The sequence below is a fragment of the Gossypium hirsutum genome, chromosome D05 (genome assembly GCF_007990345.1).
Source record: "Gossypium hirsutum isolate 1008001.06 chromosome D05, Gossypium_hirsutum_v2.1, whole genome shotgun sequence".
Classification (NCBI taxonomy): Eukaryota; Viridiplantae; Streptophyta; class Magnoliopsida; order Malvales; family Malvaceae; genus Gossypium; species Gossypium hirsutum.
In genome coordinates this window covers 7,852,889-7,869,534 of record NC_053441.1, presented here as the reverse complement: position 1 = coordinate 7,869,534, position 16,646 = coordinate 7,852,889, and the positions used below count along the sequence as shown (strand labels likewise).

General features: G+C 34.2%; 3 protein-coding genes across 3 annotated transcripts; 2 read left to right on the top strand and 1 right to left on the bottom strand.

Moving 5' to 3' along the window:
• Window positions 1-2,268: 2,268 nt before the first annotated feature.
• On the top strand, window positions 2,269-4,918 carry LOC107906560 (xyloglucan galactosyltransferase KATAMARI1 homolog). Its single transcript, XM_016833589.2, has one exon. It carries the CDS (start codon window positions 2,412-2,414, stop codon window positions 4,701-4,703), a length of 2,292 nt encoding a protein of 763 aa, XP_016689078.1. The 5' UTR covers window positions 2,269-2,411; the 3' UTR covers window positions 4,704-4,918.
• A 422-nt stretch (window positions 4,919-5,340) lies between these two features.
• LOC107906561 (respirasome Complex Assembly Factor 1) lies at window positions 5,341-7,382 on the bottom strand. The gene is made up of 4 exons (XM_016833590.2): window positions 7,020-7,382; window positions 6,637-6,740; window positions 5,629-5,758; window positions 5,341-5,529 (listed from the first exon to the last, which is right to left on the bottom strand). Exons 1-4 carry the CDS (start codon window positions 7,134-7,136, stop codon window positions 5,491-5,493), a joined length of 390 nt encoding a protein of 129 aa, XP_016689079.1. The 5' UTR covers window positions 7,137-7,382; the 3' UTR covers window positions 5,341-5,490.
• A 2,044-nt stretch (window positions 7,383-9,426) lies between these two features.
• LOC107906562 (oxysterol-binding protein-related protein 3C) lies at window positions 9,427-14,758 on the top strand. The gene is given in 13 exon segments (XM_041093488.1): window positions 9,427-9,786; window positions 11,102-11,195; window positions 11,447-11,563; window positions 11,646-11,718; window positions 11,805-11,923; window positions 12,127-12,248; window positions 12,364-12,434; window positions 12,437-12,539; window positions 12,978-13,099; window positions 13,102-13,123; window positions 13,505-13,620; window positions 13,623-13,680; window positions 14,346-14,758. Coding segments are annotated over 13 exon segments (1,362 nt in total). The 5' UTR covers window positions 9,427-9,688; the 3' UTR covers window positions 14,593-14,758.
• Window positions 14,759-16,646: the final 1,888 nt, after the last annotated feature.

The following is a 16,646-nucleotide window of genomic DNA, read 5'->3' as shown; positions in this document are numbered from 1 at the left end:
ATGGGATGCTGGAAAATTTATCTCGTGTGTAATTTGTGGTCTATAACCTTAATATATAAAGTTTGCACATTAACCCTAATTTATAATCAGCCCATCATTAATTAAAAATTAGATACTAGAGTGTTTATACATATTTGACCCATATTTTATTTAATAACTAAAATCCAGTAAAATTAACCAATTTAGATCACTTTTAATTCAGGTTAACATTTCATGATAATAAATAATAACACGTAATTGATCTCATGTATATATTTTTTAACATTGAACAACAAAAACTTTAAAAAACCGATAAAGGTGAATAAATAATAACTTTTCAATCTGTTTAAAGAAATTGAGTGGCTACTTTAATATCACTAACTTGGTATAGAAAATAATATATGTATATAGACATATGGTTAACATCTTTTCACGAGTAAGTTAGGTACCATTTTTTTGAATCAATTAACTCTTCTATATTATATCAATAGCAACAAGTGCAAAAAAGATTTAAAATTGTTTCCAACAAGATTTGAACCAAGATACTAAAAGAAAAGAGCAAGCATATAAACCAACCAAACTAAACTAATTAATTGACATGTTATTAAAATATTGTTATTATCTTAATTATATTACCTACGTTCTAACAATTTATCGGACCTATTCCATAGACGTGTCAAATCAGAAAAAATAATACAACAATTCTGTAAAAAAAATCTGGTGTTTACTCCAAATAAATAAGGAAAATAATGATTTGAATGTTTCAAAATTCAATTTTAAACCGAAAAAATCAAAATTTAGGGGCAAAAAAGAATCTTTTTCGACGAAAACTACGGCAAACCGCCTTCGGCTGTTTGTCAACGCGTAGATCTCGAAAAGTTATTCGAAACAAAAAAAATCATCTCAATCGGACAACCGAGCGAAAAGTTATGGCCTTTCAAAGTTTTCTAAACTAAAAAACATAAACTGATGCCACGTCAGCAAATCGCGTTCTAGAGGGCGCGATTTGTGTCCACGTCAGCAAATCGCGCTGACGTGGACGTGATTTCCTGGCGCGTACCCTGACATCGCGCTGACGTGGACGCGATTTCACAGAAAATGGACCATTCCGATAAATAATTAGATAATTGTCTCATTTCGATAATTTTTGCAAAAAAAGGGTTTTTTTTATCATTTGCCCGAATATTTTAGAAATCAAGTTATTGTTTGCCGTTATAAAATACTCTTTAACATCATCTCAGGTTGACACGTGCTGGGACAATGATTTTGGAAGATTTAATTTAGGAAAGTTGACAGCATATTGAAGACAAAAGGATTGGACAAAAGAAATGGTAAAAAACAAGTAGATAGTGTTTGACTTCTCAACTCCTCAAATCTGGGTTGGTTTTTGTAATTGTTTGTCTTTGTTGATAATTCAAAGTTAGTGTGTTAAAATACACTCTCAATGAGATTATATATAATCATAGATTATAATAAAATTATTTTTAAAAAATCCAACATGCGATTATTAAAATTCATAAAAGAAAGAAAGGAAGAAACGAGCGATGGAGACATTTTGCTAATAGTTACAAGTACTCCTCACCAAAAAATTATAGAAAAGGTGTACTACCGCTTCTTCAACGCTACAATTAGAAGCGTTGGATTTAGTTGTGTACCAAAACCAATTCTATTCTGACTTTGATAATTAGGTAGTTACTTTAATTAGTTTATCTGATTCATTTGTGATTTAAAAAAGAAAAAGAAAAGCCGAATCAATCACACCAATCTATATTTCATATAGTAAAATTGTATATTATTAAAAATTTTAATTTAGACTCTCATAATATAATCTCTTTGAAAATTTATACATTTATTTCGATTTCATAATACAAAATTTCTGATTTTTCTTCCTTTTGGTTACTTTTGCACATATGTAAACTGTAAAAATTATACTTGTAAATTGACAAATAATTGAAAGAGACTAAAGAATTCATTTAGAGCCCAAAGGATTGAAAGCTGCCCTTTTCCTCAAGTTTGGACGAAAACAAAGAGCTTAAGACCCCAATTCTGGATGGAGTCTAAAGCAAATTGGCCCAATCAAATCCAAGGTCTCATTGTTAGGCTTAATTTGTCTAGTGTCATCAAATTTATAAGATTAATTGGAAACCATATATTCCAAATCAGTCCTCTAATTTTCTTTTTAATTCACAGTGACTCAGAATAGAGCTAACTACTTTTCTTTTTTCCCGGCAAAGGCATACTAATATATAGAATTTTTCCTTTAATAACATTTAATTCAGTACCAAAAATTCTTGAATGGTTCAAAAATCCTTAATTGCTTTTCAAGCAATTCCATTTCACGACTTTCCAGATTCTGCCTATGCTTTCCTCTGTTAATACAATCTCTTCACACACATGAATACAATCTATTTTGAATTAACCATCATATTAGTATGAGCAGTGAAACGTTAATGGAGAAACCGATGAGTGGAAAATTTCGATGCAGAACCCAGTCCTGGTACATTGTTTTGGTCTCTTTCCTTTTGTGGCTCACACTGTACATGTGTTATTTGTATTCTTCATCTGTTACATTTCGCAAGAGGGGACATAGTTTCGTAGCCAACAACCATACGGGTTTTTTAGATTCATCCCAGTCCTTTCATGTTGTTGTTAGAGATGATGAAACTCAAGATCCTTCTCACGTAGAAGATATTGATATTGTAGATAATGTTGTCGATGATGATGAAACCGAAACTGATGAGGATAAAACTACTGAGTTTTCCGACGTCGAAGAAGTTAACCAGGTCATTGATTCCATGTTGTCTGAAGATCAGAACGGCACCGACACAGATTCTGCCAAAGATAACGAAGATGTAACAAGTAATGAAGAGGTTAAAAATATGGATGAAGATGATAAACCTGTTGTTCAATCTTCAGCACAAGACAAAAGAAAGGAAGGTCGTTCGACCAAACAAAGAAAAGGGACTACTGCAAATGTTTCAGAACGACAAAGGGACAAGAAGTCTGAGGAGGATCAAGAAAGAAGAAAGGAAGATCGTGTGGTAAAACAAAAAGAGACTGCAAATGTTTTAGAACGACAAAGGGGGGAGAACGTTGAAGATCAAGCAGCTAAACGGAAAGGGGCGGCAAATTTTTTGGAACGACAAAGGGGAGAGAATGTTGAAGATCAAACGGCAAAACGACAAGAGAATGCTGATGTTTCAGAACGACAAAGGGAAGACAATCCTGAGGATCAACCTGTTGAAAAAATGTTACCGGCTGTTAAGAGCCGAACCGAAAGGCCTCAACGTCCCAGGAGAAGAGAAAGGAATAAACCTGCGGATTCATTGAATCCTGTCATGGAGAAAAGGATAGAGAAAGTTGTTGCGGAACCAAGAAGACAAAATCCGGTGCAAGCTGGATCGGATTCATGTTCAGGGCGGTATATATATATTCATAACCTTCCCAGGAAATTTAACCAAGATTTACTCGAAAACTGCCGCTCGCTTAGTTTCTGGACGGATATGTGTGGATGTGCGTCGAATCTAGGCCTAGGTGCCCGTCTTTCTAATGATGAAAAGCTTTATTCAAACTCAGGTTGGTTTGCTACAAACCAGTTCTTACTAGAAGTCATTTTCCACAACAGGATGAAGCAGTACAAGTGCTTGACTAAAGATCCATTGGTTGCTTCAGCAATCTATGTTCCGTATTATGCCGGCCTCGATGTCGGTCGTTACCTTTGGGATCCTGATGGGTTCATGAGGGACTATGATGCACTTAATCTTGTCAAGTGGCTTGCATCTAGACCTGAATGGAAAAGAATGTGGGGGAGGGACCATTTCTTGGTTGCAGGAAGGATTAATTGGGATTTCAGGAGAGACCCGAAAAACGAGTCTGATTGGGGCAATGAGCTTCTGAATTTTGATGAATCGAGGAACATGACGACGTTGGTACTCGAGTCGAGTCCATGGAACTACAATGACTTTGCGATACCGTATCCAACATATTTCCATCCTTCAAGAGATGACGCTGTGTTTCAATGGCAGAACAAGATGAGAAGACTGAAACGACGATTCTTGTTCTCTTTCGCAGGTGCACGACGGCCTGGTCGCCACGAATCTATCCGCAATGAGCTCATCGAACAGTGTCTTGCTTCAAGAAGGAGATGCAGGTTCCTCGAATGTGATAAAACGCAGAAATGCCACAAGCCAGCTAATGTGATGAGATTGTTTCAAAACTCCATCTTCTGTTTACAACCACCAGGAGATTCCTACACCAGGAGGTCAATATTTGATTCAATTATAGCTGGTTGTATCCCAGTTTTCTTCCATCCAGGTTCAGCTTATGTTCAATATATATGGCATTTCCCCAGGGATTACAATAAATACTCGGTGATGATCCCGGAAAGTGATGTTAAAACCGGGAAAGCCAACATTGAAAGAATATTAACAAGAGTTTCTAGAGACAGAAGAGTAGCTATGAAGGATGAAATTATAAAGATGATCCCAAAGGTGATATATGCAGATCCATCATCAAGATTGGGGGAAATTGAAGATGCATTTGATCTAACAGTTAAGGGTATTCTTGACAGAGTTGAGACAGTGAGGAATCAAATGAATGAAGGGAGAATAGTGAATTATGACTTTGAGGAAGAAGAATCTTGGAAGTATTTTGCTATTGGGAAACTTGGGCCCCATGAATGGGATGCTTATTTCTCAAGAAAAATTGGGAAACATGGCCCTTGAATTTGATCCTAATTTCCCTTAATTTTTTTAAGAAAGAAAATCAAATTTAACTGGCGAATGTCCAGTAGGGAGAGGTATTAGCAATGAAACTAGAGGAAGAAACAAAGAGGAATTTTATTTTAATTATTGTAAATAGTAGTAGTACCAATTTAGATTCTGTAATTATTGGAGATTATTGTTATCTATGAACTCCAAAGTCTTTTTTTTTTCTTTCATTAATTAGAGTTTTGAAAATTTACTAGTTCAGTAAGATGGCAAATACAGGGGAATGTGACAAAGGGGAACTTGTAGAGGGAAAATCATAGAAATCGGAGTTAAACTCAATTGAATCAAAGCAAGCATTCATGAACAACAATGAAAATAATAAGAATCTTCAAGAAACGGTGGATTTGGGGGGACAAAGAGCACAGTACTTGATCTGTTTAAAACAATGACAAAATCTAGGGCAATTTGAACGTTATTGAAATTTGCCCAAGTTCCACGCATTATCAGAAATTTCTCCAGTAACAGATATTTTGAAGCAAGAGAAAAAGGTGTTTTAGTTTAGCATCAGGTGCTTTGTACCATAAACTGAAATCAAACATGCACATACCATGATAAAAGGAAAAAAAAAACTTCATGTTCTGCAAAATCGGAATGTCGTAAAAGGAAATAAAAGCTATTTGCATTTCTCAACTAAGAAAGTTTCTCATTGTTTTCAGAGATAATGAATTGTTCCTCATCTAAAGAGATCCTTGAAATGTGAATTTAGAAATAGAGGGCAGCAGAGTTGATGCTAAAATACGTATCAAAAGTGGGCCAAGCTGTATACGAGAATCCACGCCAACTGAATAGGAAAAGATAGTTTTGTTAACTATAAACATGAGAATGTTATGCAATGCTGGCATTTGAACATGAAAGAAATAATGAAAAGTTAAACAAGTACCAGAAAGAGAGTCATTGAAGCAAAAAGCCCTTCTTGGAGAAGGGATGCATGACCACCGAATTCTTCTTCATCGATCTTCAGTATCATTGCATAATAGCCATATATAATACCAGTGGATATGGCCAGAAAACTGCAAACATTATAACAACATCAAATAATTGAGTAAAGGTTCAGCAAAGAATAAGAACTAAAAAAACGCAGGACAACGACAAATACTACTACTATTGCTTATTGAATGAATTCTTCAAAAACACTGGGCGGATGTCAAGACATTCAAGATAATGGAAGTTGGCAGCATAAAACCCTCAACAAAACTGGTAAGCTAGCTTTAAAAGTAGTTGGCACATGAAGACAACATCATAGTTCTTTCAGATATTCAAAGAAACGGGATGGTGACATAAGACATTCCATAATCCATAAATGCAAGTAGAAAAGTTATGTATTTAACTTATCGATTTCAAAACACCAATGACAGATACTGCATTCAAAATTCTCACTACCTTCTAGGAAATATACATCAGAGCGAACCAGGGGTATGCACATGAACTAAAACACACTCTGGTATAGTTTTAGCAAAGCAATTTATTTATCCTTTTTCAGCCTGATAGCTTAAGAGAATGTTCAAATCCTTATTTTACACCCAAGTCAATAGCTAAAAATTATTGGTGATTCATCCTCAGCCAATCTAAGATTTTGTCAACGGAAAGCAATAGTTCCAGCTAATTACACTAGTGTAAATACCAAAAGCCCAATACACTAGGTTCCTGCTATATGCAGCGTCAATACCATGAGCATACCTCATATCACAATATGGCATCTACATAATTAGTGAACTCACTAAACTTGGTACAGTGCTATATGCAGGGTCATACCATGAGCACACCGCATATCACAATATGACATCTACATAACTAGTGAACTCACTAAACTTGGTACAGTTGAACAATCCGATACAAATCCGAAGCATTGCAATTTACTAATGCGTGCAACATGAATCTAAGAACTTACATGAAGATCCAAATGCCTCCAACCACTGGGATTGCTCCCCATAACAAGCCACAGAAAAGAGCTACAACTTGTCGAATCCAATGCAATACATCTCCTAATTGATCCTGCACCAACAATAAACCAAAACCCATCATAATTTTCTTTTTCGAAAACTCATGATCATCCAATTAACCCCCACTCCTCCCAATTTAACAGGAAAAGCAAAAACCCATTAAATTAAACTACTTCCAGAACTAAATAAACTCAGTTAAGAGCATAATTAAAGTATAAATGACTATAATTACAGTTTACTGTTAGAGTATCTGAGTCAAATTAATAGTGAAACTTTTAAATAAAGTCAACAAAATTAACGAACAAAAAGGAAGAAGAAGAAGAAGATTAACCTTGTCCCAAGAAGCTTCTGGATCCAATAACTTAGCGAATTTGAACGGAGAGAAGTGACCGTTTTCGTGCTGTTGATGTTGCTGTGAATTCAATTTAACTGATTTCGCTTCTTTCATAGTCAATTTTCTAAAAACAAATACAAATTTAGTACAAGTAAAATATTTTGATTAATTTGAGGTTAAAGTTGAAGAAGGATTTTGGATGGGAAAGAATATTTAAAATTTTCGAATTGCTTCAATGTTGATCTAAAAGGGAGAGTAGATTGGATGTCGTGAAGAAGAAAGTGGTAGAAGATTATCAATATTTTCTTTTTAATTTTCTACCATACTTTATTTCTTGTATCACTGCACTGCACGTGATGCAAATTTTTTCTTTCGCTTCAGATCTATTTTATGTATTTTTTTAGACAATTACGTTACTAACCTTAGTCATTATATAAATAAAAATAGTTAAAGATAAAATATTAAAAATTGATCAAGTCGTCTATTGGTAATCATCATTATAGAAAAAAATTTGAAAGGAAGAATTCTACTTGAATCTATGTTCCCCAAAGTCAGTGGGTGAAGGACAATCCAAATCAAGAATATGATAAATAAAGTGGGACGGAGTATCCCGAGTATGTCGACCATGAGAGAATAAAGCCACTTGAACTAACTCATGGACAGTTTTATTGGCAGTTAAATGTGTACAAAGGAAAGACAAAAGCTCAAACGATGCACTAAGAAAAAGGTAATCTCGTAATACATTTCCGAATTCAGATAAATCTGTCGTTGAATAACTCAATGCAAGCATAATCGGCTTGCAATCCGACTCAATGATCATTTTATCGTACCCTTCTTCTTTCAGCCACGACAAGGCCTCACGTATGTCTATGAGTTCAGCCGCGGTGGACCGGAAACTCCCCGGACAAAAGGCCCCGAGTGAGCCCGGATAATAGCAGCAAAAGACGAACCTCTCTGATCATTAGGGACTGCTGCATCTATATTGCACTTAAGCTAGTCCGCTGCAGGTCTAACCCAATGCTCGCTGCTCATGCCACCTACAGCAGCATGCTGCTGCGTTCCGTCGCCAACTCTCCGGGCATCAGACCAATCTTGTAAAAATTTATCAGCAGCTGAAATGATAGAATGAAAAGAGGCAACATTACCTTTCCGAACGAGAAGGTTACTATGCAACCATAAGCTCCAGGCAATATTCATCAGTCGACATCGAGAACCCACAACAGGAATGGCTAAAAATATTGTTGAAAAAAGAAACGGCCGTTAACGAGTCATTCCTACCTCCCCCCAAACTTCCATGGCAATCGGGCAAATATAGCAGTACATGCTCAACAGTTTCAACCGTTGTAAGCAACGCCACCAAAAATCAACAATCACCACCTTTGTAGGGACTTTCATGTTCCACAAACTGTTCCACGGCCCATTAACTGCCAAATTCATAATATTAGACATGGTATTTAAAAGGCAGCACATACCCCGATTTTACCTCATACTCTCCCAAACGAGTGAAGTACCAAATTAAAATTAATTTAAAATATTAAAATCTTGTATTAATAGGCACAGACATAAGCCGCTATTGCCAAAATATGATGAAAACGATCGAAACACACTAGTAGTTTGTGTATGAGCATTAATATTTTGTATTTTTTTCTACACCAATTATATAAATATAACTATTTATATTATATTCAAGTTTCTAATTAAATTAATATTATGAAGCAACTGTCACCAAAATCAAAGTTACAATAATAAAAAATAAATAAGAGTGTATACGACACTTCAATTTTTACAAATAACTACTTTAAACATTATCATTCAATTAAAAACTTACCTTTTTTGTGTTTAAATTTTATTTATTTTTATTTAAAATAATAAATAACTTAAAAAGTTTTTTTCAAAATTTGAAGTTTTAATTTATTTTTTATATATTATTATTTAAAAAATATTTTAAAAGAAGATTTTTTCACCACAGACTATGAGGAAGTGTAGTAATTTAATATTTCAAACATGAATATATATATTTATCAATTAAATATTAGATTATGACACATTTACAATTTGGATAAAAGTTTTTTATTTGAAAAAATACTTCAAAAAATAAATGAAGTTTTATTTGAAATAATAAAATAAAAATTTGAAAATATTGTGTTTTATATAAATTAAAACAAATATTTTTAAGATAAAATTAAATTTTAATAATACCATAAATTCACATCAGTTGCATGCAAAATTGAGTTAACAGATGAAAAAAGCTATATGGAGTGTAGAGATGGGCCAAGTTCTTCAGCCCAAGTTTCTAGACTGATGTATACCCATTCAGGAGGCATGAAGCATAAACGCCAGTTTGACTTTGACCCAAATTCAAATATATTTCATCTTGGATTCTCCACGAAGAGCGTGAGATTTTACTACATCATCCCATAAAAAATATCATAAAATAAAAAAAGAAAGTATTTATAAAATACCGCCTTTGAAACCCCCCCTTATCAGACTAAAATTACAGATCCTACCCTCCTCTTCTTCTTCTTCACTCTAAAATATTTTATCAATTCTCGAAACCCAATTTCCCTTTCTATATTCGTCCCTTTGCTTTGATTCGCTGAACAAATAGCAATTCAATTGAGCTTTTAAGTTGAATTCTTGAACAAATTTAAAAAGGAATTTACAATATGGGAAGTCCAAATAAAGATCAGAATAAAGGGTTTTTCTCAGCGATGACCTCGGGTTTATCTTTGTTTGGCAACGCCATGCACAGATCTGTCAACGGGTAAATTCCCATTTTCTACTTAGGACGTTTTTCTTTTTCCCTTCATTGAATTGGATGAGATTGTTCAATTAAGTATCAACTCCATAATTGACTGTTCGAATTACACGATGTTTTTTTTAAAAAAAATTCAAATTTTGTTCCAGGATTTGTTAGTTTGGGTGATTTGACAATTTTTTTTATTTGGTTCATTATTTGATTGGAATGTACATCGTTTTTTAAACTAAAATAACGCGGTTCGTCTGGAAATAGTTTGCCAAAAACTTGTGGGTTTCTTTGGCAATTAATATGATGTTGTTTTAGTTCATTTGAATGCATAAAATTCCAAATTAAATAGGTTGAATTTAATTTTGCTCCTTTTTAACAAAAAGTTGTTTAAAATTGAACAACAAAAGAGTTGGTTTTGCACTTGATTTCATGTTTAAGATTCTTCCTTGACTCTTTTGCTTGTTTTACTTGTATGCAATGCAATGGCTATTGAAATCTACTTTTGTACTTGTTTCATACAATGTTCTTCAGCTCAATTCTACTTCTTTTTCTTTAGGGAAGTCAATCCAGTTATGTAATCATTTCTTTTTTTAAACAAGAGGGCTATGTCAAATATTATATACTATCAACTTGAAGTATTCGATTTCCTAGTTTTGTTTATTTACGTGTCTAGAGGGAATATCTATTTATTTTACAGGTTTGTATTTCTTAAATTTTGTCTGTAAATTGTGTCCTTTGCAGGGTCCCCCCCCCCAAACTTCACTTTTCCTAGCGTCCTGCTGTATGGGGAAACTCAGTCTGTTTCTTGCGTTTTTTTTTTTTTTCATTTCCCCCCTTTTTAGTGTAGCCTTTCAAATAGGACGCCTAAAGGTTGTTAATGGAATTCATGGTTGATTACTGCTTAGGAAACTTAGATGGTTTCTGGGCAAGTTGTCAGAAATTCTCACTAATCAAAAGCTTCATCTGGGCTATTAAAGAGCGTTGATTGAATGAATCTTTTCAGTTTCTATGTATGCTTAGGTGTAGAAGCTTTAGTTAGTAATATACTGCCTCTTGTGTTTGCAAACTTCATAATTCATATTATAGTTTAATCGTAAAGCATGCTTTTGTGGACTTCATGAGAAAGGTGATCAGATCGTTCATTTGGTTTATTTTATAACTTTAGAAGTGTCTTGCACAATTTATCTGCTTACCTCTTGTCATTGTGAATTATAGGAATTATTGGTATGCTTTGATTCCTTTTACCTTTTAGTTTCAATTCTAATGAAGTTTCTTATTTGCCTGTTATGAAGGAGGCATTATATGTTTTTCTTTTTACCATGGCTTTCAGGTTACTTGGTTATGAAGGGGTAGAAGTCATAAATCCAGAAGGAGGAAAAGAAGATGCTGAGGAGGAAGCTCATAGAGGAAGATGGAAGCAGGAGGTATGCATCTTTAACTGTGTTATTTAGATCTCTCTTTTATAGACCAATTCAACAGATGCTCTTGTTTTTGCTTTGCTCTCTCTATCTCTGGGAACTTTTAGGAATAGTTAATTGTACTTGTAACCTTTTCTTACGGGCGATGGAGATCAAGAGAGACATTCGTTAATTTCACTAGTTTTCGAAGCTGATATTTTGACTACTCTTTTCTTTATTATTATTATTATTATTATTATTATTACTATTATTATTAGGAGCGAGAGAGCTACTGGAAAATGATGCACAAATATATAGGTTCAGATGTTACATCAATGGTGACTCTTCCTGTCCTCATATTTGAACCGATGACTATGCTTCAAAAAATGGCCGAGGTTTGTTTAACTTTGCAGAGGTTTGGTACTTGGTATGCAGTATTTTTCTTTTTCAATATGTGATATGCCAGGCCTTTTACAGTTGATGGAATACTCCTACTTATTGGACCGAGCAGACGAATGTGAGGATCCCTATCTCCGGCTGGTATATGCCTGTGAGTATGCTTTATCAATTTTATTTAATTAATGAGGTAAGTACTAGTTTTAGTTTCCAACTAATGGAATTCCTGATCCTGTACAGCATCATGGGCTATATCTGTGTACTATGCCTACCAACGTACATGGAAACCTTTTAATCCTATTATTGGGGAAACATATGAGCTGGTTAATCATGAAGGGATTACATTCATTTCTGAACAGGTTACTTTCGAGTTATTTGATTATTTTAAGCATGCTTTCTTTCTTTTTTAAATGTTTCTGGTCACTACTTAGTGCCTAGCGGTTCCTATGCCTTCCTCTCCACTCTCTTTCTTGTTCCAAAAGCAACACTGGATCACATATGTTCAGTTTTATCAGTTTGAGCTCATCCAAAGTTTTCTTTATTTATTATATTATCATTTCAGGTCAGTCATCATCCTCCAATGAGTGCTGGGCATGCTGAAAATGAACATTTTACTTATGATGTCACTTCAAAGTTAAAGACAAAATTTTTAGGAAATTCTCTTGATGTTTATCCTGTTGGAAGGTAATACTCGTGCTGTTATCTGTAACCTATCTTTTCCCCTTATGTCTTCTTGTTTTTCTGGTATAATGGTTAATGTCTATTGGAAGGTAATACTCATGTATGTTATTCTTTGCAGAACACGCGTTACTCTTAAAAGAGATGGGGTCGTTTTAGATTTGGTGCCTCCTCCCACCAAGGTTAACAATCTGATTTTGGACGAACTTGGGTTGATTCACCAGGAGAGATGATCATGACGAATTTGACTACTGGGGACAAAGTTGTGCTTTATTTTCAACCATGTGGCTGGTTTGGGTATTGTTAACAACTTGATACTATCTTTTAGACTAGTTTAAGCATTTGCCCTTTTTTTATAAGCAGTGTACTTCACATGGAACTGAAGGTAATAGCATTATTATATCTGGGATTTTCTAAAATGAGTGCTCTGAGATGAAATTTGATTTGAAGGTTTGACTTGCACCACGTTGTGTTCCGATGTCATCCACTCTTGTACTCTCTGTCTCTGATGAGGCTTCTACGTGCGCAAAATTGCACTCTTAATTTATTTATTCGTGCAATTCATGCCAGTCAGATACGTACATTTTATATAATTGATTGGTCCATTTCCCCCTAAATCTGTTTCTACAATTGTCTGTGTTTCTGGTATGCTCACTTTTGCATCAGTTGCATCTGACTACTGATTACTGTCGAACTGGAGGTTGATTTATGGTCTATGGCATTATTTCATTGCAGAGCTGGTCGTTATGAAGTGGATGGTTATGTTTATAATGCTGCTGAGGAACCTAAAATATTGATGACAGGGAAGTGGAATGAGTCAATGAGTTATCAGCCATGTGATATGGAAGGAGAACCTCTTCAGGCACAGAATTGAAAGAGGTTCTTTCTTAGACCTTCTTACCATACAATAGTGACCATCTGCTTTATTTAACCTATTCTTTACAGTGTGGAATGGGTGCATCTTTTCTTTTCCTAGGTATTATGCATTGTGACGTCAGGTTTAATTTTCCTCTGTAATATTATGGTGATGGTGGCTATCTATATATTGTATAATCCTTGAAATACTTCTTGATGCATTTATGTTTAATGTTTGGTTGGCTGCTATTGTTTTGTCAAAGCCCTTGAGTCTTCATGCATTTACCTTAATGTTATAAATGCGAAATTCAACCCTGATAATTTTACCCTACATTAAATCTCATCAAGAGGTCGTGACCAGTGAACTAATTGTATCTATGACTTCTTTATTATTTTTTGTCTGTAGGTTGGCATGTTGCTGATACTCCAAAAAACGACAAATTCCAGTTTACATATTTTGCACACAAAATAAATAGCTTTGACACTGCCCCTAAGAAGTTGCTAGCATCAGACTCTCGTCTCCGGCTGATAGATTTGCACTTGAGAAGGGTGATTTATCCAAGGCCGGTTCTGAGAAGAGCAGGTCTCTCTTCTCTCTCTCTCTCTCTCTCACACACACACACACACAAAAAAAAAAAAAAAACGCTCAACAGTTTTTTGCATACATCGAAAATGTCAACTTCTGAAATGGAATTGAAGGTTTGTAGCAATTAGTACATGTCTCCGTCTTGCTTCATTTAATGAAATACCAGAAACTAGGTCTTATCTATAACCATGCACTATTCTTATCTAATCTCACATTGTCAATGCCATTTAAAATACGAACCTGGCACCCTATGGTGATGCAACAATACTTGCAGGTATACTTTTGATGTCAATACCTTGATCAACAGATGCATAAGCTTCCTTAAGGGTTGTAGTTTTGAGAATTTTGTAAGATAAATCTCCATCTGGATTGACCATCCACAATGTTCAAAGAAAATGAAATATAGGAGGGGCTCTTTAACAGGAAGTTGCTTTCTTTGTACCTTGATCAGGAAGAAATGAAAATAGTGAATGCAGGAAGATATTAAACTTTATTCTTTATTTCCCTTCAGACCCTTCTATTAATTTCTTGTATGGTTAAATTAAAAAGAAATGCTATAGATCATTGAATTACGTATTTAGAATGTTTACTTGCCTCTCATAGTGTCAGAACATCAAATCTTACAATGTCAAGATAATTTGTACTTTTGCTAATTTTTACAGGTTGGAAGAGAGGCAGAGAGCGGAAAAGAGGACACGAGAGGCCAAGGGACATCAGTTTACTCCTAGATGGTTTGATTTGACAGATGAAATCTCAGCCACACCTTGGGGTGACCTGGAAATCTATCGCTTCAATGGCAAATACACTGAGCATCGGGCTACTGTAGATAGCTCAGACGGCATTGATGAGGTTGACTTGGCTTCAATCGAGTTCAACCCATGGCAGTATGGTAACTTGTCAACTGAATAGGTATTGGTGTTCTAATGTATACTTCTAAACTTGGCAGTTGGTAACCGTTTGGTGTTATATGTTAGAAGCATATGTTGTTGACATGTGTGTGTTGTACCGCATTCCATAATCCCATCATAATCACCCCTGGGGAAATTTGAAACTGTTTCAGAACACTTTTTCATCACTTCTCTTCAATTTCTCAAGAAACTTGTGTTTTCATAACCATAGCGGATGACAGCATATGACTAGCATTAGAATAGATGGATGGAAAGGATATGCTCTTTTGCTGGTTCTACTTTTGAGTGATGTTCCGGGTAACTGTTTTGGAAATTTCATAGCAATCTTGCAGATTTAAATTTCTGTACATATTTACAATCATGGGGTATATCTACCAGATGGCATTTTGAAGTATTTATAGTTCCTACTCGCTGGGATTGTGTTGTTTGCTTTAGTAATTGACATGATGATACAGCAACTTTAGTCATAACTTGGCTTTTTGCATGGTTGTTTTCGTTGATGTGCCCAAACCATGTACAAAAAAAATGCATGCTGGAATTTGCCATTATTCAGGATTTGATTCTAAACTCGTAAGCTTGTATAGGTTCATATGTTGGTCGGTTTTGTTATACTGTTGTTATTTTGTACCATCTTGAGGAGATCCAATTAATATGCACACTTTTCTTGTTCATCTGGTCATCATCCAAAATAATTTTGCATCCACATTGCCTTTGACCCCAAAACACACCCGATACTCTGACCATTTTTATATGTATTTTAAGTGTTCCATTGCAGTTCAATCGACTGGTAGTCTGAAAGTTGCGTCCCATTTTTTCAACAATTCTTTTTTTTTTAATTTTGGCTTTCACTAAAGGTATTAGTTTAACCGCTTAAAGTTGATCCAAATCCTAGCATATCAAATAATAATATAACAAATAAATAGTAAAAAGTGTACCCAAATAAATATATAACAAATAAATAAGAATTGCACTATAGAGAAGTTGTTAAATATATGTCCTAGTGAAGTTTAAATTTTGGGTTGTTTCTCATTTGTAATACCTTGGAGATTAGAGTTTAATCACAAGAAATGAAATTGATGATAGGAACAAGTAAAACCCATTAGCCTCCAACCTATTCTCTATTGGTTCGTTACTTTACAGATCCCAATCTCTTGAATTTTGGGGAGCTTTCCTAAGTATTTCTTTCCTAATTTATATTTCTTTAGTTTTGACATTTGAGTTTCAAATGAATTATTAGTATTTTAAGAGTGATTATTAGGTGGGATGAATTACCAAAGCTAATCTGGGATCCTTACCATCTAATTACATCAAAATAATTAAAGTTTCTTTAATTTTCGTAAATTATGTAATGTTAGGAAATGTATGGTGAAAGGTGAAATGAAACAGAATTGGTCATCTAATCAAACCTCACACCATTTTCATTGACCATCAATATTCCATCAGCTTTGGTCATTGCTTTTACGTCAAGAAATGCCACACTTGCTTCTAAATTCTTCTTCTCTCATATCTCTATCTTTATATAATTCCCTTTTTTATGCCCTTCTCTCTCTCTCTCTCTATATATATATTCAGCAGCTTGTCGTCTAACATGCTGCCATTCAGCATACTCATCAAGTAAACAACACAACTTTTGCCAAGGGTTTTAATAATATTTCAATATTAAAAGAAGGATGCTAAGTTGAGTAAAAAAGCGGTCCGTTCAAGTGTAATTCAATTATTCTATCTTAATGAAATTTTTTTGTGTTGGTAAAATCTTATCAATTGTCACATAATATTAGATATAATATTTGAAATTATTATTTAAATAATTGATTACTCCATTTAACTTTTTTAATCAAATTTAACTTTAATAATTAAATTAATATAAGCAAAATTTTTTAAAACCAAAAGAGTAAAGTTTTATTAATGTCACTCATCAAGTTTATCACAATTCTCAGAAAGGAAAATAAGCAAAATGTGTTAATTGTTAAATAATAATATCCAATCTGCATGTATAATTTTTATATTTGAAGCAGTGATTAGAGTTTTTATTTACACTTAAATATCATAAATTTA

Excerpts from the sequence above, each read along its gene's own strand:
- LOC107906561 (XM_016833590.2), bottom strand. The coding sequence starts at position 7,136 with ATGAAAGAAGCGAAATCAGTTAAATTGAATTCACAGCAACATCAACAG. Across the intron at positions 6,741-7,019 it reads CAGAAGCTTCTTGGGACAAG|GATCAATTAGGAGATGTATT; the intron begins GTTAATCTTCTT and ends TTGTTGGTGCAG. Across the intron at positions 5,759-6,636 it reads GGAGGCATTTGGATCTTCAT|TTTTCTGGCCATATCCACTG; the intron begins GTAAGTTCTTAG and ends TAATGTTTGCAG.
- LOC107906560 (XM_016833589.2), top strand. The coding sequence starts at position 2,412 with ATGAGCAGTGAAACGTTAATGGAGAAACCGATGAGTGGAAAATTTCGA.